Below are 25,701 nucleotides of genomic sequence, written 5' to 3' on the forward strand. Positions count from 1 at the left end.
AATATGTACTAAAAGAACTGAAAATCTTCTCTGTCACAGTATAACTGAAAACACACTGCTAACATGCAATGTAGTTTAATCTTTAATTGGCATGTAATTGGCTCTGGTATTCAGTGAGATTATGGACTCTTGAATCCATCTTTTCATAGAGTTTAATTTGGCAAAATAAATGAAAGTAGAGTAAAATATGCAATTTGCCTCTTTTAATAGTGAAGCATTCTTCTCCCCCACCCCTTCTCTAATAAGATGAGGATAATAAGAAGTCTCTTTCGTGTTTCAAAGCCTCAGAACATATACTAAATAATATAATGTAATACAGTGTTAGCATTTCAGTGAAGGGAAAGAGTAGCAAATCTTACTTCATTTCAAAATCTATTGAATTTTAACAGGAACTGCCAGAAGACCAGCTTGTTATCATCCATACCTCCACAAGTTTTAACTGACAAATGAGCTTAAAAGAAAAGGATCAAGAAAGGGAGTTGCCCTGTGTAGTCGTATACAGCCAAGGAACACAAAACAAAGCCTCAGAGTGTTCGCTTCCCAAAAAACTCTTACTGTGAAAATGACAGGCATCACTACGGATACTTACACTTATCCAGTTTCTGGTACCGTAGATAGATCTGGCGGAGGGAAGGACTGGTCCTGGTTAACCCCTTCCCTGACAAGCAATGACCAGGAATGGCAATAATCCTGTCCTTTGCAGTTCTCCAATGATCTCCGAAGGGCCAAGACAACTCAACGAGACCTGGGTTTGTCAATAAAGCGTTGCAGTCTCTCATCACTCGCCTTTGAGTCTCTTTACCTCCGGCTCACTTTTCCCTTCCTTACCTGTCCAAAGTGAAAGTCTATATGGGAAGAACTTACCAAAGAGAACTCGGAGTCAGGAGAAAGGAAGTAGGGCTCTCCTAGGACAGGTGTTCTGCACCTCCATGAAACTAAAGGCGCCAGTCTCCTAACCGCACCCCCAAAAAAACCTCCCCAAGAAAAGAAGAGCTTCTCTGCCGTTTTCCACTGTGAGAGAAAGCGGCTCGGTTTCTATAGCTACTTCCCGCGAGAGTTCCTATGCCTAATCTCGAACAATCTTCACCCTCCCCCACGAGGTTTGACTTTTTTCTCTCTCCCCCCCAAAATCGGGTATCCCCGAGCGCATGACGCCAGCCTTGACGTCAGAAGCCCAAACTGTCAAATTTAATCAATACAAACAAAATTAAATGTTTCTTTTTTAAAGTAAAGATTGCAGCCAGTCTTTTTTTTTAAAAAAACTATTATTCCATTATCTCTAGGCTGTTGCTAAGTAACCCGCCTACTCAACGGGAGGATCCCTTCCCTTTCTCCTTTGTTATCTGAGGATATTTTCAAACATATTCTTCCAAAAACTGGGAAATATGTCTCCTGCATCCTTCCTCTTACGCTTAAAAAAAAAACTGTTGAGAAAACATGACGTGAAAACAATCCACCACCTTTTCGCCAAATAACGGTAAACAAGATGGCGGCGCGGGAGAGCGTTTCATTTTTTTTTTCTGCTTTCAAACCTACGGGAAGCCTGCCCCTTTCTTCCCCCAGCATGCTTTGCGCTTTTCTAACGAATTTCGTTACGAGTTTGCCGTTTGGGCGCCATTTTCGAGTGTAGAAGCCGCCAAGGCTGCAGGCAGGAAACGAAGGTGGCTGGTATTGCAGGGGCTGCTAGTCGGAAACTTGCTGGCCCGCGCTTCTACTTACCAACTCCGCTTGTGGGTGAGGACGGAATACTTAGTAACTGCCTGGTAAGCTCATCCGTGGATATAATATTCCTGCGTTTTGCTTCAGGAGATAATATTTTGAGGAACTCGCTGGGATTAGACTGGAGATTGAAGCTTCGATACGGTAAATAATTATTTGTTCTGTATGAGGAAGAGTATTTGATTCCGCCTAATTGAGAGAACGGAAATTCAGCGCAAATTTCTCTTGTATGGAAAAAGCACTTGCTTCATTTCCCCCCTTCCCCCAACCGGCGGACACTTTTTCTTCTCCCCCGCTTTTCCCACTCCCCGCCACCGCGTGGGGGAAGGGGACAGAAGGCATTGGTTGGCTTTTTTCCCGTTGCCTGTAATAAACGCCAAGTTGACTCCCTAACTTTTATTCTCGCACAGCCATTTTTTTAATTTGAAGTAGGCTGTCATAGTGCTTATTCCGCTCAATTCGTAATTATTTCTGTAAAAAGTGATCTTCGTGGGAGGCTTTTGTGGGGGGGTGTTAGAAAAAATAATTAGCCGTTTAATTGATAACGCTCAGCCTGCTTTTTAAAAAAATGATTTTTCTAGCAACTGAGCGCTTTGAAAAAGCATGCATTGCCTTCGAAGTGTAGAGGAGGGGAAGCTTCTTCCAATACATTTTTTTCAGAAATTGGCAAGACGCTAATTTTTAAAACTTGTACATTCAAATCGCAGCAGAGTTTTGATTTTGCGGCTGTGATCCGATGAGTGGTAGTTTGCATTAGGTCCGCAAGTCTTTTAGGAAACACCGCTACTTCGACCCTTTACAGATGCAAGTTAAGAGGGGTGAGGAAGAGGTGATGGATTTATGAAAGTTAGAAATCTGATTCTCCCTCCCCCCCAAGGATACTTAATGTTCTACATTTTTTATGAAATGCTGTGCATTAAATAGTTTTTTGGAACGTCTTTTAAAATAAACATAAAATTTCATTCCTGTCAACTGGATTTCTTTGGATTCTGAAGTAATATATGCAATTTACTTCAATTTCAAGTTTCCTATTGCCTTAATAGTATATTTTTCCTGTAAAAATCAGAAAGATAATTGCTCAAAAATACTATGTACAGTGAGTCAAACCAACACTTTAATCTAGAGTAGTGGTTTTTAGGCATTTCTTTAATACTAATATCTAAAAAAATTCATGAGGCATAAAATAACCATGCTTTTCACCTTGTCTATGGTCATGTATAATCCAAATTGTGAACCCATCTAAATTTTAAGATCTGTTCTTTATAAAAGAGTTTTAATTATTTCAATTTTGATGCCTTTTGAGCTTTTGATGTTAGAATAAAATCAACATATCTCGATCCCATTACATATGTTCATTTAAGTTCATATTAATATACTTTTAAGAATTTAAATGCTAGATAGTCCCTTTCTGTACTGCAGAGACTTATTAGGAATTCATTTTTGGTTCTTTATCAGCTTGACTTATTTGTTGGGATCCTATGACAAATTTAAATTGTAATTTATAATATGCAATCTGCCTTAGTATGGAAGATATCTGCTGTTTAAAGATAGGGAAAACACATGCCGCTGTCATAAATAGCTTGCCAATTTGAAATCTTTGTTCTGATCAATTATTATTTGGGGCTGAATGCAATTTTTATAGTCTAGATATAGGGTTTTTCTTTTCTCTTTTAGTACTTCAGCACAAAGGGAAACAAACCTCACAGAGTTTTATAGTATGATTATTTGGAATTGAAACAGCAGACAGAAATCATGCCAAGCAAAAGAACTAAAGTATCTACGGCAGCAGCCCACCAAAAAGGCAATGATTCCTTGGAGGAGTCCTCTAATGATGGGAAACCTGAAAAAGAAGCAAGTATGCACCCCTCTGAAGTACCTCAGCCAGGTCAGTCTCTTATTGACCTGATGTTGCTTTATTAACTTAGCATATAGTGTCATAATTTAAATTACCCTTAACTATAGTTTGGTTTTGTTTATTATTATATGCTGGCTTGTGCAGCGATTACATTGTTCAGGTAAAAGTTGTGTTTAAAAGCAAATCTGGAACTTCAGGAAAAGTTAATTGCCTTATTCCTAGTATCTTGTAAAACCATGATATCAATAATTGAAGTAGATAAAATCTTTGGAAATATTTGGAGAGTAATATTTGTACCTTATGTACTGGTAGACAATTACTGATAATGTTTTAAGTTTGTGCATGTGTGTGTGTTCTCCAGTAAAAGTAAATAACTGCCAGTGCAACTTACTTATCAAATATTAATAAGTGGATTGATACTGAAAATTGATACCAATTATTTAGAAAAAATATTTTCTCAAGGAGTTAGAAAATGGTCTAAGTCTTCCTGAAACATAAATGGCCAGATTTTGAGTGTGAGTGTGTGTGTGTGTGTTTGTGTATTTGAGAAAGACAAACTTCCTGTCTGAGAAGTAGTGCTGTTGCTGTCATTAGAACTTACAAGGCAATGTATAGTTAGCAACTACAGTGCTGGAGCTCTGGGTGTGCCTGAAAATGCAGGAATATGGGAAGATTCACTGTTTTCTTTCATGTATATGTATATAAAGGTATTTCCTTATACAGGAAGGTACTACATAAAAAATAGTTGTTATGGGAATAGAATTGATTATTGAGTTAGTCCTTCAGTATTTGAGCGAGATGCGTTCTAGATCAATTCTTAGTAATTTGGTCTAACTGTACAAATATGTTGATTCTGTTACAGTAGTATAGTTTTAAAAGACGAAGCTTTTACTTGCACTGATAATATATGTGTGTGTGTGTGTGTCTGCTGTAGTTATTGAGTATATCAATTTTCTTGTTTTTGGATATCTTTAGCAGTATCAAATGGAGTAGTTGATGATCAAAGTTTAGAAGAAATTTTGAGTAGCATCTCTCCTCCCCCACCTCCAGCTATGACCAATGAAGCTGGAGCTCCTCGTCTCATGATAACTCACATTGTAAACCAGAACTTCAAATCTTATGCTGGGGAGCAAATTCTAGGACCGTTTCATAAGGTATCTTTCTAGTTTATGTAACTTTTAAGCTGAAGTAAAGATTTATTGTGACTTTTCTACTTCATAGATAAATAAATTATATAATGGCAGCTAACACCGAGGTGGCGGGGGGAGCAGATGAAAGTCTCAATTACTATTGTTTGTACTTTTCAAAAAGTTGCTTGTTGTGGAGTTCAAGAAGCTAAAAGTATACAAAGTATTTTTCTACTACGTACAAATAATCAGTAATTAAATAAAATTATATTTTACTGTTTGAAGCATTTTATTGATGATAATTATGAACATACTTGTTTGTAGCCTGTTGTTTACTTTGTTTTTTTTTATAAAACTTTAGAAATGTGAATAAGGGGTGTAGTTTATATGCTTTATCCTTGGCTATAAAAACTAAGCTTTCCACTACTGTACTACATATTTTCCTACACCATGTTTAAGTATAAATCATTGTGAAAGGCAGAGAGGTCAATTGCTAGTAACTATTCAGCTGCAATGTATTTTTTGTGTTATGCAGCGTTTTTCATGCATTATTGGACCAAATGGCAGTGGAAAATCTAATGTGATTGATTCCATGCTCTTTGTTTTTGGCTATCGAGCACAAAAAATAAGATCCAAAAAAATTTCAGTATTGATACACAATTCTGATGAACATAGTGACATCCAGAGCTGCACTGTAGAAGTTCATTTTCAAAAGATAATTGACAAGGTATGTTTGTTAAACCTGAATAAGCTAATCACCTAATGCCCTATGAATTTTAAATTATGCAGCTGATTGAATTTATGTAGAAAAAAGCACTGGAGGAATATTGAATTTTTCTTATTCAAATTATTGTCTTTAAAATATTGACATATTTAATATTTATTTTCTTCTGTGTAAATGTGTTAAATTGGGGGAAGTGTTTGCTGTGTACACAATTTGCAGCATTCTAGACATTTGGTTAGCTATAAATGTATAAATATTGCTGAATAATTTTTTTTAAACTAGATAATTCAAGGGTGTGGTATGTGTGTGTATTTGGATTTAGATCAAATGTATAATTCAGTATTAACTTTTTTTAAAAAAATATATAATTTACTTGAACTTACAAATTATATATTTAATATTTACTTTTGCAAGGATTAGTTTGAAGTTAAATTTGGGACTTATTTCAATGTTTTACTGTTACAAAAAATACTAAAAATACTCACCTTGTCTAAACCAAAAAAAACCCCTCAGATCATGCCAATAACAAATTACTGACTAAAATATCTAAATTTTGTATAAAAGTGATATTAAAGTTGGTATTTTTCTGACAAAAAGAATGGAATATACAAAGTGCAATAATTTTTAATGTAATAATTTAAATATAAATTAAAATATTTTTCTTATAATTTAAACCATGATATATGGCTATTTAGATATTAGACATAATTAGATCATAGCTAATTTTCCATTTATATTAATACTAGCTTTCTAAAATGCATTATCTACCATATTTTTATTAAAATAAATCCTTAAGAAATTAATCTGTGAAAGCAAACTGTTCCTAAAATTAGTAACGCAAAAATGAAAAGGACAACATAATTTTGGGTTTTTATCAACATCTCTGTGAAAATGCTTCTGAAGCAGGAGCATGGTAAATGTGTAATTTTGATGTTTTTGAAATTATACATAAACCAATTTTTTTCAAATTTCTTCATAGTAATTATAAAGCAATCACAAGTGTTCAAGTACTAAGGCTTTCAGTATTACATATTAAAAGTATTCTAAAGCGAGAAGACTATGCAAGAGGTCCATAATATAGAAGAGAAGCATCCTGTATACAATTATTTTAGAATCTTCCCCTGAACTCAATATTATATGTTTACTCAGAAAGAAAGGTGTGTTACACATTAAATTGTTCAAATCTTTTGATACTGTTTTCGCAATTGAAAGTGGATCTTTTGTTTTCTAAGACATTATGATAATACTGGTATGACTAATACAGTACATGCACTGCAAAATTTATTCTAGCTTCAGTTATACTTTGAACTGGAATATAAAAGATTTGTGAAATAAAATAATTCTGAAATCTGGAGTAGAGAAATGACTAAATACTAAGATTTGTTTTTCTGGTTTTGTTTTCCTTCAAAACAGGAAGGGGATGATTATGAAGTCATTCCCAACAGCAGTTTCTGTGTTTCCAGAACAGCCTATAAAGATAATTCTTCAATATACCATATCAGTGGGAAGAAAGCAACTTTTAAAGATGTTGGGCTTTTGCTCCGAAGTCATGGTATTGACCTAGACCATAATAGGTTTCTGATTTTACAGGTACTTTCTAAAATAATTTATTATTTCATATAACTCGATACATTTTATTAGGGGTTAGGGCAGTTTTGTTCTGGAAGCCTCAGAGTACTATAGCAGCACATCATGATTTGTGTTTCATAATAAATATGCAAGTCATTATTTGCTGCTTTAGAATTTTAAGGAAGAAAACCAAATGAAAAAATTTCTGATATTAGATTGATTTTGTGTGTTAAATAAGCACCTGGATAGAATAATTGTTATACTTGTTCCGCTGTAGCAGCACGTAAATATTGGTGTAGTAAAGATAACGCCAATATTATTGTGCTGCTTAAGCGTGACAGGGGTTAACCAACATTGTTTGGGTCCTATTACATGTCATGACAATGTCTGTAATTTTTAGTGCAGAATTTATGACAAATGAATGAAATACGTTTTACTATTCTTTGTGTCTTTTTTTTGTATTAGTAGATTAGAAATACAAAATTTTCGTTCAATTCTATAACCTTATGCAAATAGTTAATCCTGATTTTGGACAGAAGAGTGTAAGGCCTAAAATTTTAATTGAGGACACAGGATTTAATAGCAAATGTGACCAGTCATATTGCTTAAATTTTCTTTCATAGAAAAAAGTTAATGTAACTTGATATTTACTAATTTCTACTTTCTGTTTCATGACGATGGCTAAATCCCTACAGTAATCACCAAGGAATGAATTGTGTCAAACTTAGTTTTTTTCTACATTATAAATTTTAAAGTAATAAGCAGGGATTAAATTAATTGAATAAATAATGACAAAGAGCATTTCCCTAAAATTACAAATGGTATTTTATTAAAAGCTTATGGAATACTTTTAAAATAACTAAAATTGTATTTAGAAGATTTTGAGTTTTTTATACAGAAGCAAATTGAGAAATATTGTAAAGTTTGCAATAAAGAAGTCAAGTCTGTCCCTATACTCAGAACCTGAACAGTTCTAACATTAGGAGTTAGTGAGGATTAGATAAAAAGTCCTAATATATCATAGGTGACCCAGGTGATGCCATATTTGTTTTATAGCTACTTTAAGTTATGTTACTTGTACAATACCATCCCTTAATTCTTAAGGAATAGGATCATGCAGGTGTGCATAAAATATTTGGTTTAAGTTTTCCTTTTTTATTAATGTTTTCCCTTTTTACCAAATGCAAGCATAGCATCTAAATTAGATTCTAAATCTAATAAATGTAAATCACTGAATTTATTGTTAAAAAGAAGAGTAATGATATCAATAGTTGTGTATCCTTTACTCAGGCCTACTCATTCACATAAACACACAATTCTCTACAATTTTACTTTATAAAATATGTTTTGTAATATGTGCAATATATTGCTAAATAATACTGTTATTAATATTAGTAATTTAATAACTCATATTAAATTATGAGTTAATAATACATCGTTCCTAATTTATTCTGAAATAAAAAACAGGTATAACTTAATATCCATAATTTAGAGGATTAATTTTGAAAGAAGATATTCTCAATTGAGCACATAAAATTTTTCCTATGAGAGATAAAAATTGTAAAGCACAATTTTAAAAATGAAGTAACTTCAAGTTAAGTTGTATGCAGCTTTTTATATGAATACAATGTGTAGAGTTGGAGTACAGCCAACCTTTGTGACTCTTGATAACAGGAACAATTTCTAATAAGCAATATCTTTGTAAGAAATTATTTTTGATGCTTATGCATGATTTGAAAGTCAATATAATTTATAATTTTAGATTTTAAAGTCTTTTAGCAACATCTGGGCATCCAGGCTCTTAAGACTGAATTTGGTTGATTCTCTGAAACACTGTATCCTAATAAGAGAACACTTAAAAGCAGGTGGCTTTATTTTAAATCAAAGATTTAAGACTATAGTCCTCTTGCAGTGTTCTTTGGGATTACTTTTATTAGAAAATGGACAAAAATGTAAGAAGTTTCTATTTATTAATAATACTATATAAGAAATATGCATTTAAATTGATTTATGTTATAAAAGTTAGAATTGTATATTTACACTGTTGCATACTTTTTCTTCGATAAATCCATATTTTTAGAATATGACAGGGATAAGTTCCTTGTTACAACTTTATTACAATCTTGTTGTAAGTTTAATATTATAATTTAGAGTGCCCTCAGAATGTGGTTCAAGTTTTGGGGGATGCTGAAGAGATTGGAATAATAGTGAGAAATGGAATGAAATACCATGTAATATTTTTGCTTAGGGATTGGCCTAAGGAGTTTCTGAAATAAAATTATCAACTGCTTAGTCCTCCTGGCTGATAAGAGATGTCAGGAACTGCTTTGTTTGATTATAATTGCACTGTAATAAATCAAACATGGCAATTTAAAATCACATTCTCAAGTAGGATACATAATATTTATAGATTTGCTGGATCTAGGTGAACCATGGGATGTATTTTGGAGCAGGAATTGATTATGATTTGGTGACCTTTGGCTAATAGATCATAACAGGTTTTGGCTAGAGTCTAAAATATCCCATACATAAAAGGAAAAGGTTTCCCTGAGGGAAGGATGTCCAGAATTTTATTTAGGTTGCAATTTACATTGTTGACCATCCACTTAGTAGTGTGAGGAACAACAAGAGAAGGCCAAAAAATTATCCAATATCTAAAACCTCTTGGATCCCAACCAAAATATACTATACTAAAAATCCTATAATATGCTTGATTAGAAACAAGGTTTTTTCCAGTTATTCTTCCTTTATGCTGATCAACAGGACTTGGTACTGTATTATCTACCTAGTACTAGGTCATATGATTTATGGAGAGAATGGTGATTCAATTTTAAGTTAATTAATCGTAGGATTTAAATTAATGCTTTTATGCTAAAGTTAACTATATATTTTGTTTTGCTTCTTAATGAAATTTAATATTACATTTACAAGGTTACATTAAGTTTAATGCAAGCCAGACTTAAAAAATACTATATTTTAAATATTTTATAAAACCTTTAAAAGTATAGAAAAACTTCCAATGAATTTAGTTGGCATGTTTTAGTGTTCCTGTTCTGCTAAATAATTTACAAATGTCATAAATATAATACGTTAAAGTGTTGCTTTTTTGAGGAGGAAGCTATTTTGGTAAAAAAAAATATTTAAAGTGGTATTTACTAAATGTGGAAGTAAGATATTATATTGTATAATAATGTATGTTCAAACCAAATTAAGCAAGTGGTTTCTCAGTTAAAACCAACCAGAACATAGATAATTTATTGAAATTGGTGGTCCCTCAAATGCAAAACCTTTGACTGGATTGCGTTCAGGGCATTTTAAGAATTCCTGTTGTCCAATGTATATGTTCAGTACAAAACTTTCATTAATTGTTTATATTTGCAAAGATATATTTAAGCCATAATTATATAATACTTCAGAATGTATGTTGGTGAATTCATCTGGATCTAGTTATAAAACATTACATAGAATCATATAATGTAATTATAAGAAGGGGCCTTTCAGATAATCTATTCCAAGCCCCTGCAAGTAGCCTTGTAACAGCATCCCCATTGGATGAACTGTAAAAGCATTTACCTCCTGAGGCATTCTGTTCTGTTTTTGAACAGCTCTTAGGTTTTTTTTTTCTTGATGTCCAATCTAAATGTACCTCTTTGTAATTTTAATTCATTATTTTTAATCCCGTCTTCTGGAAAACCGAGCAGTTCTACCCTGGCATCTACAGGGTAGCCCCTCAGATTGGAAGAGAAGTAGATATGTTTCTCTATGGTCTTATCTTTTTCAAGATTAATTTGCTAAGTTTTGCTATCCAGGCTTTTTACCATCTTGGTTGCTGTGTTTATCCTAAACTGCAGTTCCATTACTGGATGCATAACTCTATCTGTATTTTTTTTAACATTTTTATATTCACCACTTCTAAATAAGATGCAATGTGATGAAATGTAGTGTTCCACAATAAATTTGTTTTTCAAAGGCATTCTTCTGAAGGATGTGGTATAGCTTCATTAAGCCAGTTCCACAGAGCCCACCTGTTAAATGAAAGCTTTTTGCTACTTAACTTTTGTTTCCAGATGTATATCTCTGCAGGCTTCCTAATTCTTAAAATATGGGTACATGTGATATATCTACAGTGGAATATTAAGGGTATGCATAAAATGGAAAATATGTTTTATTTTAAATGTAAAGCAAACTTTGAGCACTATGGTATATTCTGAATAGTTTGTGTACCAGCCTGCCTCTATCTTCTCTTCTTACTGCCTTCCTCCTTGCTCATCTCTGTGAGTGCCACCAAATTCCTGCAAAGATTCAAGCAGTAGGAATATTAATGAGAACACAAGTATCCTGATCGATTTGCCCCTGATCTTTCTAATTTCCTTTTCACTTCTACTGCCACTGATTGCCCAGCTTTTTTCCTATTTTTCTCCCCTGAACAATTTCTGCCTGGAAAAACTGTTTTTGAACATTTGAAAAACATTTGAAAAACAAAAAATCCCAGTTTCAATTTGTATACAGAGAAAACATGGAAAATGCTAATTTTGGTATGGACTATCCAATGTGCACTCATGCTGCTCATATGCAGCTTTTTCTAACCAGGAGCAATAAAGGAAATTTAGGAATCCATTATTTCTAATAATTACATGCAAAGATTGCAAGTCATGCTGAAGCTTTATTCAGTTTAAACATGACCAGTAGAGATAAATTGCTCACACTTTCAATAAAAATTGATAAGCACATTCTTACTTTTTTTAGAGTAAAATTACTTAAAAATGCAAGTTATGTCATTTGATTTCTTTTATAATCTGATTATAAAAAATAAATTATTCCTATAAAAAATAATATTTTGTCAAGTTGCATAAATGTTTTGATAATTTAATTATTTTTCTTTAAAATCTGAATATATTACTTTAAACAACTTTTCCTGTTTTAAAAACAATACCAATGGCTATTTCTGTAAAATTAGCATTTTTTCTTCAAACTAAAATACAGAATCTGTAGATTTAAATAGACATAAAAAGTTTACTGAATGAGAACTGTACTACAGTCAGAATTTTCTCACCTCCAATATGTATATTCAACTATATTTAGCACTTTTAAAAAAAATATTTGGGAACTCATCACACTTCCCTCCATGTGATACAAGTAAAAATTTTCCTCTGTGTTTGTGTGTGTGTATGTGTATGTATATATGTCAGAAACAGGATTGTACAAATACTAAAATAATTATGGACAATTCTTTTTGAGCATCTGCAGTTTATATACTAGAATCTTGAGAAATATAGCTATTGTTGACACCCAAAGATTTAAAAGAAAAAAATTCTAAGAATTTCATCATCCATTTTCTTCTAGGTGCAAATAAGATATGAAGTGTGTTAGTCTGAATCATTCAGCTGATCAGAAAGTTTGTTTCTGTTTCTCTTAATATAAATGTTAAAATATTTCCTATTTTTGTTGACGATTATCAACCGGGGAAGTTGGATATATTTTATGGTTTATTAACACCTGTATATATTTTTTATCATCCTGGGAAGAAATGTTATTATTCCAAATGTGCTAGTGGGTCATTAAAGAACTCACATATTTCTGCAAATTCTTAGATTGCTATCTTCAGTTCAATACTTATAACCAAAATTCCAGCCCTAATTGTGGTAGTAAATCAAGGACTGATGGGTACACAGGTAGATACTTCTCTACTGAATTTACACATTAAACCGAAATGGCCTATTAAGAATATTACTATGCTATTTAAATATAAAAAATTCTTAAAATTGGTTTATTCATTTTGTAATTGTGATTTTAATGGAGTTGCAGTAGAAAGATACAATTTCTAAACAATATTGATGGATATTTAAAGATAGTAGAACAATCTTTACAGAAGCTTCAATCCTCAGATGAAATTAATATGTACTTCATTGCTGGCTGGATTGTGGTCATCAATATAATTGTATCATAACTTGCCTGAAGCAACACCTAGCTTCTAATTTTTAATTAAAAATATGTAGTCTGAGCCTTTAAAACTATTGTCTACACAGCTGCAAGAGAATTTGTGGAGCAGCCCTTGATAATAGCTTGCAAACTGCAGGTGGCACTTCTCCCTTTGCTGAAATACCTGTGCTGGTGCTCTTTGGGTTCAATTTAATGCTTTTTTTTAGTCTGCCTTATAACAGGTCTTCAGTGGAGTTTCTTTTGCAGCTGCTGTCCTATGCTTAACATTGATAGGCAGCAAATTAGATAGATTTGAGGCTTGAATTGCACATGAAGACACACCAACTGAGAATCCTCGACAGAAATGTGTAAGAAACTTGGGAAAGCACATGACTTGAAAAAAGATATTGCATAATGTTTTGTGCTAACATAAGTACTAGCATCCTGTTATGTATCTTTTAAATTAAGATTCCTTTATGCAGGTGTACCAGTATTTTCTGTTAGTTATATTTGCAATTTTGATTAAAGCTCTTACAGAGTCTCTTAATTTGATATCCTGTAGGGAGAAGTTGAACAAATAGCAATGATGAAACCAAAAGGGCAGAATGAGCATGATGAAGGCATGCTTGAATATTTAGAAGATATAATAGGATCAGGACGCTTGAAAGAGCCTATTCAAACATTATGTCGAAGAGTAGAGATATTAAATGAACAAAGAGGTGAGAAGGTGAGGCTATAAATTAATAGATTATTCTAGAGTTAGTTTTAATTTTAAATTATAAATATAAATTAAAATTATAAATCTAAAACTATTGAGTATGGTGTTTGTCATATACTGCTGCTTTGTTCTGAGTTGCAACAATCTGAATGCTATACAAGTGTAGTATCTGCTTTCATGTTCTTGCTTTCATGTGAAATTACTGCATGCAAACTCAAATGATTTTTATATAGTGAATTTGTGAAAACACATTAAGTAGGTGTCGATATTGCAAAATAGCTTAAATCTGTATGTTCTGTCTAGTTAAACAGAGTTAAAATGGTAGAAAAGGAAAAAGATGCCTTGGAAGGAGAACGGAATAAAGCACTTGAATTTCTTTCTTTGGAAAACAAAATGTTTAAAGAAAAAAATAAAATCCATCAATACTACATGTAAGTAAGCATTTTGGAAAAGATCGAATGGGATGGATCAAATGAGTATATATGGGCATCATATATCTACTCAAATATATGTTGTGTTTACATTTATGGAAATAAACGTGGAAAATTTATTCTCCTACAGTGGTTTCTTTAGATAGCTAGTAAAATCTACAACATGTCAGGGAATAGAATAGAATTCTATTCTATGGAAGGGACCTTGGAGGTCTTCTAGTCCAGTGGTCGCCCACTGGTGGTCCATGAGAAAATTATAGTGGTCTGCAGAGAAATGTCACCCCCAGAGCACCCCCCAAAGCAATTAAGCCAGGCTGCGCAGGAACACAAGGCTGCACTGCTCACATGGCCCACTCGCTCCTTACCTGGCAAACTTGCCTGCTAAGTTGCTCGTTTTCCTTTTTTTTCCTGATCATCAGCTGTTCTGTGCTGGAAGATTTAGATTAGCTAGAAAGCAGGAAATCATTGCATTTCTTGCTTTCTAGCTAATCTTTAGATCTTCAGCTTTGCTTAAGCACAGCCGAACCTCCCTTAGAACTGAAGCTTCTATTATTCAGTGCAGGTAGCCAATGCCAGAAAGATAGATCTATGAGTGAATCTGTTATTCAGTGAGCAACTCAATCTGCCTGCCTGCTTTGCCTGCTTTGGGTAAAAGTTGCTCTTTTTTTATAAAAAATTCAATATTTACATACATGGTTTGTTGTAAATTAATTTTGTGAGTTTGCTTGCAAGCAAATTTTATGTGACAGACTCAGTTAGCCAATGGTAGAAAGACAGGTCTTTGAATCTGATTCTGTGAGCAACTCAATCTGCCTCCCTGCTTTGCCTGATTTTGGGTAAAAGTTGCTCCTTTTTTATAAAAAGTTCAATATTTACATAAATATTTATTATTTACATACAAGCCATGTCCAGCCAGTCACATGACCACCAAGCCACACCCACAAATTAGGCCCCACCCAAGAACCGGTTAAGAAATTTGAATCCCACCCCTGCCTCTGGGAAAGGGGGAGAAAGGTTAGATTAGATCTCTCTCCCTCTCTCTATCTCCCCCATCAGCAAGCCACTGTCATTCAAAATTCATATTAGTGGTCCCCAGGATTTAAAATTATGAGTTTGGTGGTCCCCAAGGTCCAAACGGTTGGCGACCCCTGTTCTAGTCCAACCCTCTACTCAGGTGGGAAACCCTGTCAGAAAAATGGTTGTCCAATCCCTTCTTAAAAACTCAGTGTTGGAGTATTCACAACTTCTGGAGGCAAGTTGTTCCACAAATATTGTTCTGAGCCCAGAACAGGACAGCTTTATTAGAAATATATCAGTGGAGTGTTCTGAGTTGATTGTATTCCAACATAACAAAACTCAGTGTGTTGAATGTTCAGTTATGTATAACAGGGAAACTTGAAATAAGCCTCTTTTTTCTTTGTTTTTCATGTTTGAGACACAAAAGTTGATGTAAGAGGCTACTGTGTGTTATATGCTATCTAACCTTCCAATCTGGAGAAAATACTGGTTAGAGGGGTTGTTTAAAATATATATTATAAAACCCTTTTTGAAATCCAAGCAATAAATTCCAGTGACAAGTACTGTAAAGAAAACTACTCTTTACTGCTTGGCTTGTCTGCACAGATAATCAGAAATGAAAGTGGCAAAGAGTTTAATTGTTGAATTTACTTCAGCAATTAATATCAACAGCAGAAGCACATTTCTTTGGTTGTAAGTGGCTTTTCCTAATGTTACATGCTTAGAGTTTCTGTAGCTTTCTGATTTTTGAACTTTCATGCAAAACTGGATGTAAATGACAAATTTCAGTTTATCAGTCTGAAATAGCAAGTTTCTGCAATGAAATGCATAATGTTCAAATTTGTATTTTATAACCTGCATAATGCACATAATACATTGAGATGGCACTTGTGACATATTACAACTAATGAATTCTATAGTAGCAAATTTAAAAACAGTAAAGTTATCAATGAAGCATGCAATAATATGTGCTGAAATGACTTTTCCTCACCTGTCATTACCCAAGTATAACTATTGGTGACAGGTATGAAATCAAAGTTTGCTGTTTATTGGCTGATCTCTCCAAGTTGCCATAGCTTGAAAGTACTAAAAAAGAAATCTTTGTGTTATTAGGTCATTAGAAAGAATGTAGAATGAAACACCCTGTAATATTCTTAGCTCAGAAAAAGCTTGGAACATTTCAAACAGCTGTTTCAAGATGGAAAGACTTTGCACGCTTCTGATACAAATTGTATTATTTTCTATTCTACCAAGTACTAGTGATGATGTTGTATTTTAGTGTAATATTGTTACATTTGGTTAGTTTTACTTCTGTAATTATTACAATTTATGTATGTTTTACTGTGTATTGTTTTGGCACTAATTGATTAAATAAAGAGTTCAAATTTTTTTTTAGACTATACCCATAGTTCAGTATTGATTTGTTTGAAATGTTAAAAGTATGTGTTGTTTAACACCTTCACCAAACTTAGCAAATACATTGGGTTGAATCAGTATTTGAGCTTACTTACACTTCGCTAAACAGTGTGGAAAAATTAGTAAATTACTCATTGGATTGGAGTCGGTTATGTGATTGGTAGCAAATAAAATTTATAAATAAATAAATATTTTCCATTCAGAGTAATGGAATTTAATTGCAAATAGTGCAGTGCAGATTTAACTCATTGCTTTTGTATTTAAATAACATGATTTTGTTGCTCTAGCACAAAATCTCTAGAGTGGGGGAGCGTGGCATATACATTCATTAGGGATCTGAAAAAGATATACACTTTTCCAGTAAATACTTTGAAAAGTCCTAAAGTTTCAGGCATTGCTGGTTCATCTATATTGCTTAATTAGAATTGTTTTTATTTAATCTTAATCTTTAATCTTAAACTGGGCAATGAAATCTAATATAGACATTAGGTTTGCTTTGATTGAATATGTCAGAGCAATCAGATAACTTTAGATAAGATCAATTTCATCCAATATTAGATGTCTTCCTTTTTTTCTTTTTTAGTTATGAATTGCAGAAGCAGATATATGATCTAGAAGCACAGAAAGGAAAAATACATGAAGACACCAAAGAAGTTAATGAGAAGAGCAGCAAACTGGCAGACGAAATGAGAGATAAGAATGAGGCTCTGAAAGAAGTAGAAAAGTAAACATTAATTCTATTGTTGGCAAAACTTAGCAATATTTCAAGGAGTGCTGCACTTGTTCTATTTGCTATTCATCTCTGATGCATTATGGGTAACAAGTGTGACTTTTTTATCTTTTGTAAAAATAATGAAAATAAAATTCATTGGATTGTTCGAGGGTTTCCCAAACAGAGGTGTATCCCATTCCCTTGGGTAGGTACAAGACAGACAGTTCAGGAGAGGCATAAAGAACTTAGATATTTCTCAAAGTTCCATTGCATTGTGTTCATTTTGGTGTTTGTATTTTTAATGGGTATATACCATAAGATTACAATAAAGGGGTGTGTGGACACAGAAAGGAATCCCTGGATTATGCGCTTATTCTAATAAAATGGTTGTTGTTTTATTTATCCTTTTTAGGAAACTCAATGAAATCACAGCATTTATTGAAGAAAATAAAAATAAATTTAACCAGCTGGATTTGGAGGATGTTCAAATAAGAGAAAACCTAAAACATGCAAAAAGCAAATCAAATAAACTAGAGAAGCAGCTTCAGAAGGATAAAGAAAAGGTATAACAGCAACTTCCTTATAGCTTTTCAAAGGGTAACAAATCTATTTAGTTGCCTGTACATTGTGTAATATAAAAATATAGAACCAGAAAGATGAATTCTGCTGCTGCTGCAGTTAGATCCTAGAGTGAAAGAGCTTTGTGATCATAGCTATATTCCTTTGTATAACTTTTGGTCTCTTTGTTCAGTTCTGTCCCAGTTTCTTCAATCAGGAAATTAATCTTATTCCCATATCCTAGTGCAACTATGACTACAAAAGATAGATCTCTATTTAAAAGTTCACTACTGTAGCCCACTCTCAACTTTAGACAGTCTTCAGAAGGCTTTATTTTTTTATTGTAGGCATGTGATTTTAGGCAGATTCTATACATATTTGCTCATAATAAAGTTGGCGTTAGTATTTAATAACATTTTAGGATTACATTCAAACTACTGAACGTGTGTGTGTGTGTGTATGTGTATGTATACACACACACATACACATACATATATACGTACACTTATACATACACATACACACACATATAATTAAAAATGTGACTGTCACAGTTTTTTTATTTATATATAAACATTTTGAATACAGTGTATTGTCCAGTCATAACACTTTACAAAAGAAAAGAGAAAAAAAATAGTAACATACATGCTAATAATAATAGTAGTGGTATAACAGAATGATTTTACCCAAACTTATAATTATGTTGTTTATTTATAATTCTATTGATTAGCATACTTATAGTTATAAACCCTGTTTATGTTAAATTTATACATAGCAATACTCTTTCTTCATCTAATTTCTACCTCTTATCTCTTAACCATTCATAAAATCTATTCCACTTAAGTAATACTCTGTATCTCCTTTATATTTTATTTTCAGTCTCAATCTATGCATATCTATCTTCTATCTGCCTTATATTATTCCAAACCACTGACAGTAGTTAAGAAAGATACTAAATAATGAATTTATTTTGAAGCCAAGTATCAGTTCAGATGGATATAATACCCAGGTAGCCAAATTAAGCAGCTATTTCCGCATTAGTATCTTAAAGTGACCAAAAAAACCCAACTCCGAACAAAACAACCTTCCTGGAATAAGAAGTTGCAAAATCTGGATTATTCCCCTGAGAAGATTCCTCCATATCATAGGCCAAGAACAGTTTAATTTTTGGGGTATTATCTGTGTTCAGTGATTCCGTTTATTTCCTTTAGGAAACATATTAATATAAAGTAATTACTATGACATCTCTATTAACCTAATCTCACTGCATTAGATTGCATGCACACTGGAACCAAATATCTAAAGTGATTTGTGTAATGACATGCATCATTTGTACAATTACATCATTCAAATTAATTCATTAGTTGACATTTGTAACCATTTGTGTGATGTCATTATGCAAATGACACAATTACTTAGATGTCATTTGTGTTTAAGAGGAATTCTTAAGCAGACATTTCTTCCATGGGTTAGTTCATTGAAAAGAGGGTTCACTTATGGCTTCTGTATAGTTATTGTTTTGGTTAGGTTTTATATTTACATTTATATAAATATTTATATAGCATACATATACTGTAGGTTTTGCTACAAAAATATGGGTATACATCTGCATTAATGCAAAGTGACTGTAAAATGTTTAGACTATTTCTGGAAAACCAATTATTAATGAAGTAATGTGATTCTGAATGAGTAAAGTATTATGAACTAGATAATCCTGTTACTCATTGGGTTAGCCCTTGAAAGAATGATAATGCAGTCTTATATGACTAAAATAAATATTAAATTTTAGGCTGATCATGTGTTTTACTCAATGCTGGGCAGTATGTGATAATCTAAGTATGTGATAATCTAAGAAGACTATCAAAGATAATTGTAGTGGCAAACAAACTTTCATAATGAGTCAACATATAAATGATCACAGGCAGGCTTCCCTATTTGATTTTGCTTATAGGAAGCTGCAGGGCACATTGGAGAACATGTGACTGGGGACACTGAAAAGTCACAAATTCGTGAATAAAATGTCTGAACTCTGGAATTTTCAACTCCAGTGGACTTTTTATGCATTCTTTAAGTTAAGCTGATTTTGCATACCTTGATTTAAAAAATGTTGCAATATAATGCAGCATTTGGGCAAAGGAGGGTATAGATGAACACAGAGGTTTAGTACTGTAAGTATATAGATAAAATGTCTTGAGGAAAGAAGTATAACAGCATAGAATGCCTGTCTGTTTTAGGATGCATTGTGCAAAAATTATCGTATACGTATTCATTAATAGGATGTGTTAATATTGTTGCATAAATTATAATGTGTACAAATTCATCTGATCTTCAGATACTACGTATGTCTTTTGATAAAGACAACTAATGAGCAATAGCCAAAGTTGTATAAATAGACTTCTACTTGCTTGTAAGGATTTATTCTCTAATAATACTTTACATTTTCCAAGTGTCTCTTAATCTTCCAGAATAGGTTTGGGTGATTCTGAAGAATCTGATCATAAATTTTTATAAAACTTTTTTAAAAGTGGAGAATTGTTCCATTGAAAAAGTAATGTTAGATTTCTCGTAGATAGAAGACTTCAGAACTGTACCTGCTACCAGTGAATCTGCAATTACTGAAGCAACAGCTAAGAGAGAAATTCTAGAAAAAGAAAAAGAAAAAGCAGAAGAAAAACTAAAAGAAGTTATGGACAGTCTTAAAAAGGAAACGCAAGGACTGCAGAAAGAGAAAGAGGTTTGTATTAACTCTATATCTACTATGTTTTTCGGAAAATACGAGCTATCCCAAAAGTAAGTCCTAGCTTGATTTTTACACTTGTGCCCAATATAAGCCTTAACTCCCAAAATAAGCCCTAATTAAGACTTGACCCACTCCAGGGTAATGAAAAAAAAGCTAGGATGGGGATAGGCAGCTGGAGCTACTACTTACCTTTCGACAGTTGCAGGCAGGCCTCGCACATCCTGACACCTACCTTGCTGGTCCATTTTTTCAGCAGCTGGTAAGCCTTTCCTCAAGGCCTCTGCAGCTGATAACAGAGCTCCGAATTGATCCAGAGCTCTGTTATCAGCTTCAGAGGCCTTCAGCAAAGCCTTGCCAGCTGCAGAAGAATTTCCTGCAGACCTCTGACAGTGAAAAGGAGACCGGGGGTGACATACACCATGTGTGTGCCACTCTTCCACAGCAGGGTTGAAGTGATCCTTCTTGGCTTGGACTCTGGGTTTGTGACTAGTATGTCTTAACTGAGACCAGGATGACCACCTTGCCTGCAGGACCTCCAAGCAGCAGCTGCCAGCTCCTTTCTCCACACGCCAAGTCTTACCAAAGGAAAGAGAGCAGCTGGGATATCAGTGTAGCCGCTTGGTTCATAATCACCCTACCTGGAGAAGGAGGTGCTGGAGGAGGAGGTGGCAGTAGTGGAGAAGCTAGCCAGGTGTTAAAGATGGGGGGAGGCTTGGGGGGAGGGGGGCTTCCAGCCCGGCCCTCCTTTCCTCCCCCAACTCCAGGCAGCCACACCTGGCAAAGGGGGAGAGATATGAAATGACAGGAGACTAGATTTTGGGGAGGGGGGCTCTGCTTTTCTTGTTATATACTTTTGTTATAATTAAATAAGCATATTTATATTGCGCACACGTGTAGGAGACAGGGGCGCGCATTGGCTCTGGGTGCTGGCACGCTATTGTGAGCTTACAAGTGTGCACACAATTTTTGGCACAGGAGCTCAAAAAGGTTAGCCACCACTGTATTATCATATGGCCTCAGAATCCACTCTATTGAAGCCAGGGAAGTGGAATATTTGGGTTCATTCTTATGATGGATTAATGTTAAATAGTTTTGGGGTCAGAAAAAGTTGGTCCTTAAATAATATATGCATTATATGGACAGGGTAAAAATAAGGAGAAGCTTTTAAGGAAGACCAAATATTACAATCCAATCCTCAAATGGACTACTGTCTTAGATCAGTTTCAGCTTGAATATGTTATGCTTGTGGCTATTTTGCTTCGTGGCTACAGCCTAATCTTATCACCCATATTTAGTCCAGCTTTGTAAATCACAGATTATGTCACCTTGAAAATTAATCACTTCTGGCAGTATTCACCTTGGATTACAGGTTGCTTTAGTAGTCAGCACTTTCCCATGATATACAGTACAGTAAGATACATTCTTCTATCATCTTGTCATATCATGGCACATTTTGCTTGGATAAAAGGTAGGATTAGGTGTCAAGCTAGTCCAAACTTTACTTGCTTTTTTTGGAGCAGCCTCTTCTACATTGCAGTGGACTAACTACAATCTTATAAAATTCTTTGAACTTAATTGTGATCCTAATTTTTCCAAATACACAGCAATATGTAAAATGTGAACTATGTAGTAAATGTTGTCAAGCCGCTTCCCTAAATACCCAAAGCCATTTCATTAAAGTTATGAAATAATACCCCCATCTTGTTGCTTTTGTGAAAAGAATCAGAACACATCAGAACACACTGCTAGCATGCCTGGGGATGAATGGAGATGGAACTGATCAAGTTGTTGGTTTGATTGTGTTGCTGTTACCATGTGGTGGTGGAGAGTTGTTTTTATGTTGTGGATTTTTACTGTAAGCCGCTTAGAGTCTCCTGTGAGCTGAGTGGCCACATACATTTGTTAAATAAAATCAGGATTTGGCTGCCTATGTAAATCATAGCCCTTACACACCATTTACTGGGTGGGAAAGTCTATCAAATAAGTATAAAAGAGTACATCTATCCTTCAGTCCTGTATTCAGAAAGCTTTGGAAGTAGAGGCAATTACCTCTTCTATAGTTAGGGAAAGGCACCCTGAATCAGATGCTGGAAACCAAAATGCTCCAAATGTTGCAGCATGTTGGTCAGCTTCAGAACATTACCTATGATTTATCATTAGTTGAGCTGCTACTGATTTGCATAATTTTGTGATGAAGCTCTGTGCAGACAGCTAAAATAATGTGTGTATTTATGTGGGCTTTTTTACTTGTCATTCTTTGCAATACAAACATAAAAGCCTTATGTTTTGGAGCAATGGGACACCAGCTTTTCCTCTTGATCTTTAGCTGCTTAGTTGTTCTTTGGGAAGGTGAACAAACTGAGCCAATCAGGATTCTCATTTCTTATGTTGGGAGATGCTCATCGCACAGTGCTCCTCCATTTTGTTAACTGGATTATCATAACCATTGTCCCTTAGCTCCTCTGGTCATGATTTGATGGGCAGAAACGGAAACAAATATTTTAAAGGCAACTCCCGAAGAAAGCGTCTGATTTTATTTTATTTTATTTATTTTTATATTCTACCTTAATAGAATGATATTTGGCAGAAATTGTTATTGAAAGTTGGAACACACTGATATATTAATTTCTATAGTAAGAACACTCTGGTTTTTTTTCCTGCCTCTCCCTTCAGGATAAAGAAAAAGAACTAATGGAATTCAGCAAAACAGTTAATGAAGCACGTTCAAATTTTGACATGGCCAAGTCAGAACTTGATCTGTATCTTAGTCGTCATAATACTGCAGTATCTCAGCTGAAAGCAACAGAAGATGCTCTTCAGACTGCTTCAGGAACACTTAAAGAAAGATTAACTGCTATCAAAGAATTGGAATCAAAATTACCTCAAACTGAGAATGAGCTAAAGGAGGTCAGATTTTGTTAAAACATCTTTATATTTTTAAAATATTTAACCTCATTTGTGGTGTTCTAGAAATCTGGAGTTCTTTTTGACATCAAGAACTGTGCTTTAAAAATAAATACCTTTAAACAAACAAATGTTGTCTTTTAATATTTAGGAATGTATATTTTTCCTTCTTTTACCCACTGTTACTTTTTTGTGACGTTTTTTTCTCTCCACTTTTCTATACAGTAATGCTCTTAACTTAAATTCATTATACCAAAACTTGGCATAGACTTTTTCTCTCATAGGTGGATTAAGTACTAACCTTGCTAATGTTGGTTATCCTGTTTTCATCTAAAAGAAAGATCTTTATGGTAATTTTTTGGTTCTAATTTATAGTTTTACATGTATGGACATAATCTAAATATGTCACAATAGATTCATCAATCCATTAAGGTAATTGCAAAATGCTTCAGTTCAAACATTTCCAGAGGATTACTATAAATACATTAAGAGTCTTTTTTTTTTCCAGGAAGCCTGCCCTAGCAATAGGGAGCCTACAATTTGGTTCTATTATATGTAACATCTTCCCTCCCTTTTTGTTTTATCTATTGTTACTATTTAAATGGATTTTCAAAATGTTTTAATTCCTGGGGTGGTTTTTTTTTGGTACACTGTCCAATCGCTTTTAATGATACGGGCAGATGTATATCTGATTTATAAATTTATATATTATAAATATGGAAGATTTATTTGACTAAATAAAATAAAAGGTACAGCAGAAAAATGATTTTATTAACATCGTAATGTGTGTCATTTGTTTCAAAGTTCATATATATTATTAGGTATTACTTGGTAGGTCCTTTACTCAACTTACTTGTAGAATCATAAATGAAAAGTTATGAATATATCTTCAGCAATTCATGATGATCCTAAAATATGTATACAGTGATGTCATAACACAAATACTACCTTATATACTGCCATATTGATGCCCAAGGCAAATATATGTTATGGCATTTGTGTGATGTGACATATGTATCATTATTTGCCTCCCCCTTGTGGAGATTTATACATTCCATTTCTTATTTAAGAAGCTGTACAATTAGTTTTTAGTCAAGTTCCCACTTTTTAAAGTAATTGTAAGTACAATTGTTTAGGTGCATTGGTTGTATAAGTGAGTTTTATTATAAAAATATTTTCTGGTACTGTCTAATATAATTTCTACTCAAGTAACTCCTAATGTTAAGTTTGTTATGCTATTTGTAGTAATAAAAAAAAATATTGATTTCTTTGTTTTAAGAAAGAAAATGAATTGGATAAACTTACAAAGGAGGAAGCGGACATGAAATATTACATTGGAGATCTACGTCAGAAAGTAGAAGAAGCAAAAAGTTCATTGGCAATAAATAAAAGCAGAGGAAAAGTTCTTGAAGCCTTAATTCAGCAGAAGAAATCTGGAAATATTTCTGGAATATATGGAAGACTTGTAAGATTTTGTTGTTATTTTGTAATTTTCCTCTCCTTTTTTGAACTGTATTTTAGAGAAGAACTGTATTCACTAAGAAAATATGTCAGCAGGGACTGGCTGGTCTTGATGAAACTTAATTTGTAATTAATATTGCATTTAATATTGTACTATCTTGATTTTATTAAGATTTTTGAAAACATTTACATTGTAATTTTCACGAAGGAGTCTATGAAGGTATTCTGTGACTTATCCATAATTAATATCTCATAAAACTCAGTTGTAAATCATATTACTGTACTTGGCAGCAACATTACCCTGTGTCTTTATTTCAAACCAGGCTGCATTTACACACGCCCTTGCATATACACAAAGTGATGTGTTCCTTTAATATTGAAAAGGATTCAAATGTTGACTCAAACATCTTTAAGCTTCAGATGATTTTGTTCATATCTGCTGCAGAATTAATTGTGCATAAGATAAAATTTCCCTTGAGTTAAGTTCTGTTACTGGTGTTATATGAAATCTCAGTGTTTTCCTGAAAGCAGTCAGGAAGGGCTTTGCTATTACCATCTTCTGGATTTATTATATAGTTTAACTTCTCATTCTAGCTTATTATCTTGATTTTTCCTGGCAGTCTCTCATCCATGTACCAAGTCCAATCCTGCAGGGACCAGAGGTTTAGTCTTCCAAGTCTTCAGATTCTCCTGGAGCTCATCCTCAGGGAATTTGTATACCTTTTGGTGAGAGTGCATTCCAGCACAAGTCCAAAAGCTCAGAAGGCTAGACCTCTGATCAAGGTGACTGACCCAGATTGGATCCTGCAACATTATCTTGGAATACGTATA

General features: G+C 33.5%; 2 protein-coding genes across 5 annotated transcripts in view; one reads left to right on the plus strand and one right to left on the minus strand.

Annotated features, from left to right (window-relative positions):
• Positions 1-1,522, minus strand: part of IFT80 (intraflagellar transport 80) — a 53,947-nt gene extending 52,425 nt beyond the window's left edge. For 2 of the 4 annotated variants that reach the window (XM_087933361.1, XM_087933357.1), the window contains exon 1: positions 590-1,522. The gene's annotated coding sequence lies outside the window, so the exon portion shown is untranslated. The remainder of the gene's footprint in view (positions 1-589) is intronic. The other 2 variants (XM_087933359.1, XM_087933358.1) reach the window with 2 other exon arrangements.
• Positions 1,523-1,615: 93 nt separating this feature from the next.
• The window catches only part of SMC4 (structural maintenance of chromosomes 4), a 38,910-nt gene continuing 14,824 nt past the window's right edge, over positions 1,616-25,701 (plus strand). Inside the window, exons 1-12 of the mRNA XM_026705828.2 lie at positions 1,616-1,863; positions 3,394-3,604; positions 4,550-4,728; positions 5,237-5,428; positions 6,839-7,015; positions 13,476-13,640; positions 13,935-14,062; positions 17,079-17,219; positions 17,620-17,770; positions 20,335-20,499; positions 23,179-23,412; positions 24,689-24,874. Coding sequence (XP_026561613.2) covers positions 3,472-3,604; positions 4,550-4,728; positions 5,237-5,428; positions 6,839-7,015; positions 13,476-13,640; positions 13,935-14,062; positions 17,079-17,219; positions 17,620-17,770; positions 20,335-20,499; positions 23,179-23,412; positions 24,689-24,874 — 1,851 coding nt within the window. The 5' untranslated portion in view covers positions 1,616-1,863; positions 3,394-3,471. The remainder of the gene's footprint in view (positions 1,864-3,393; positions 3,605-4,549; positions 4,729-5,236; positions 5,429-6,838; positions 7,016-13,475; positions 13,641-13,934; positions 14,063-17,078; positions 17,220-17,619; positions 17,771-20,334; positions 20,500-23,178; positions 23,413-24,688; positions 24,875-25,701) is intronic.

This window comes from Pseudonaja textilis, chromosome 4, assembly GCF_049901715.1.
Source record: "Pseudonaja textilis isolate UNSWEBS1 chromosome 4, rPseTex1.2, whole genome shotgun sequence".
Classification (NCBI taxonomy): domain Eukaryota; kingdom Metazoa; phylum Chordata; class Lepidosauria; order Squamata; family Elapidae; genus Pseudonaja; species Pseudonaja textilis.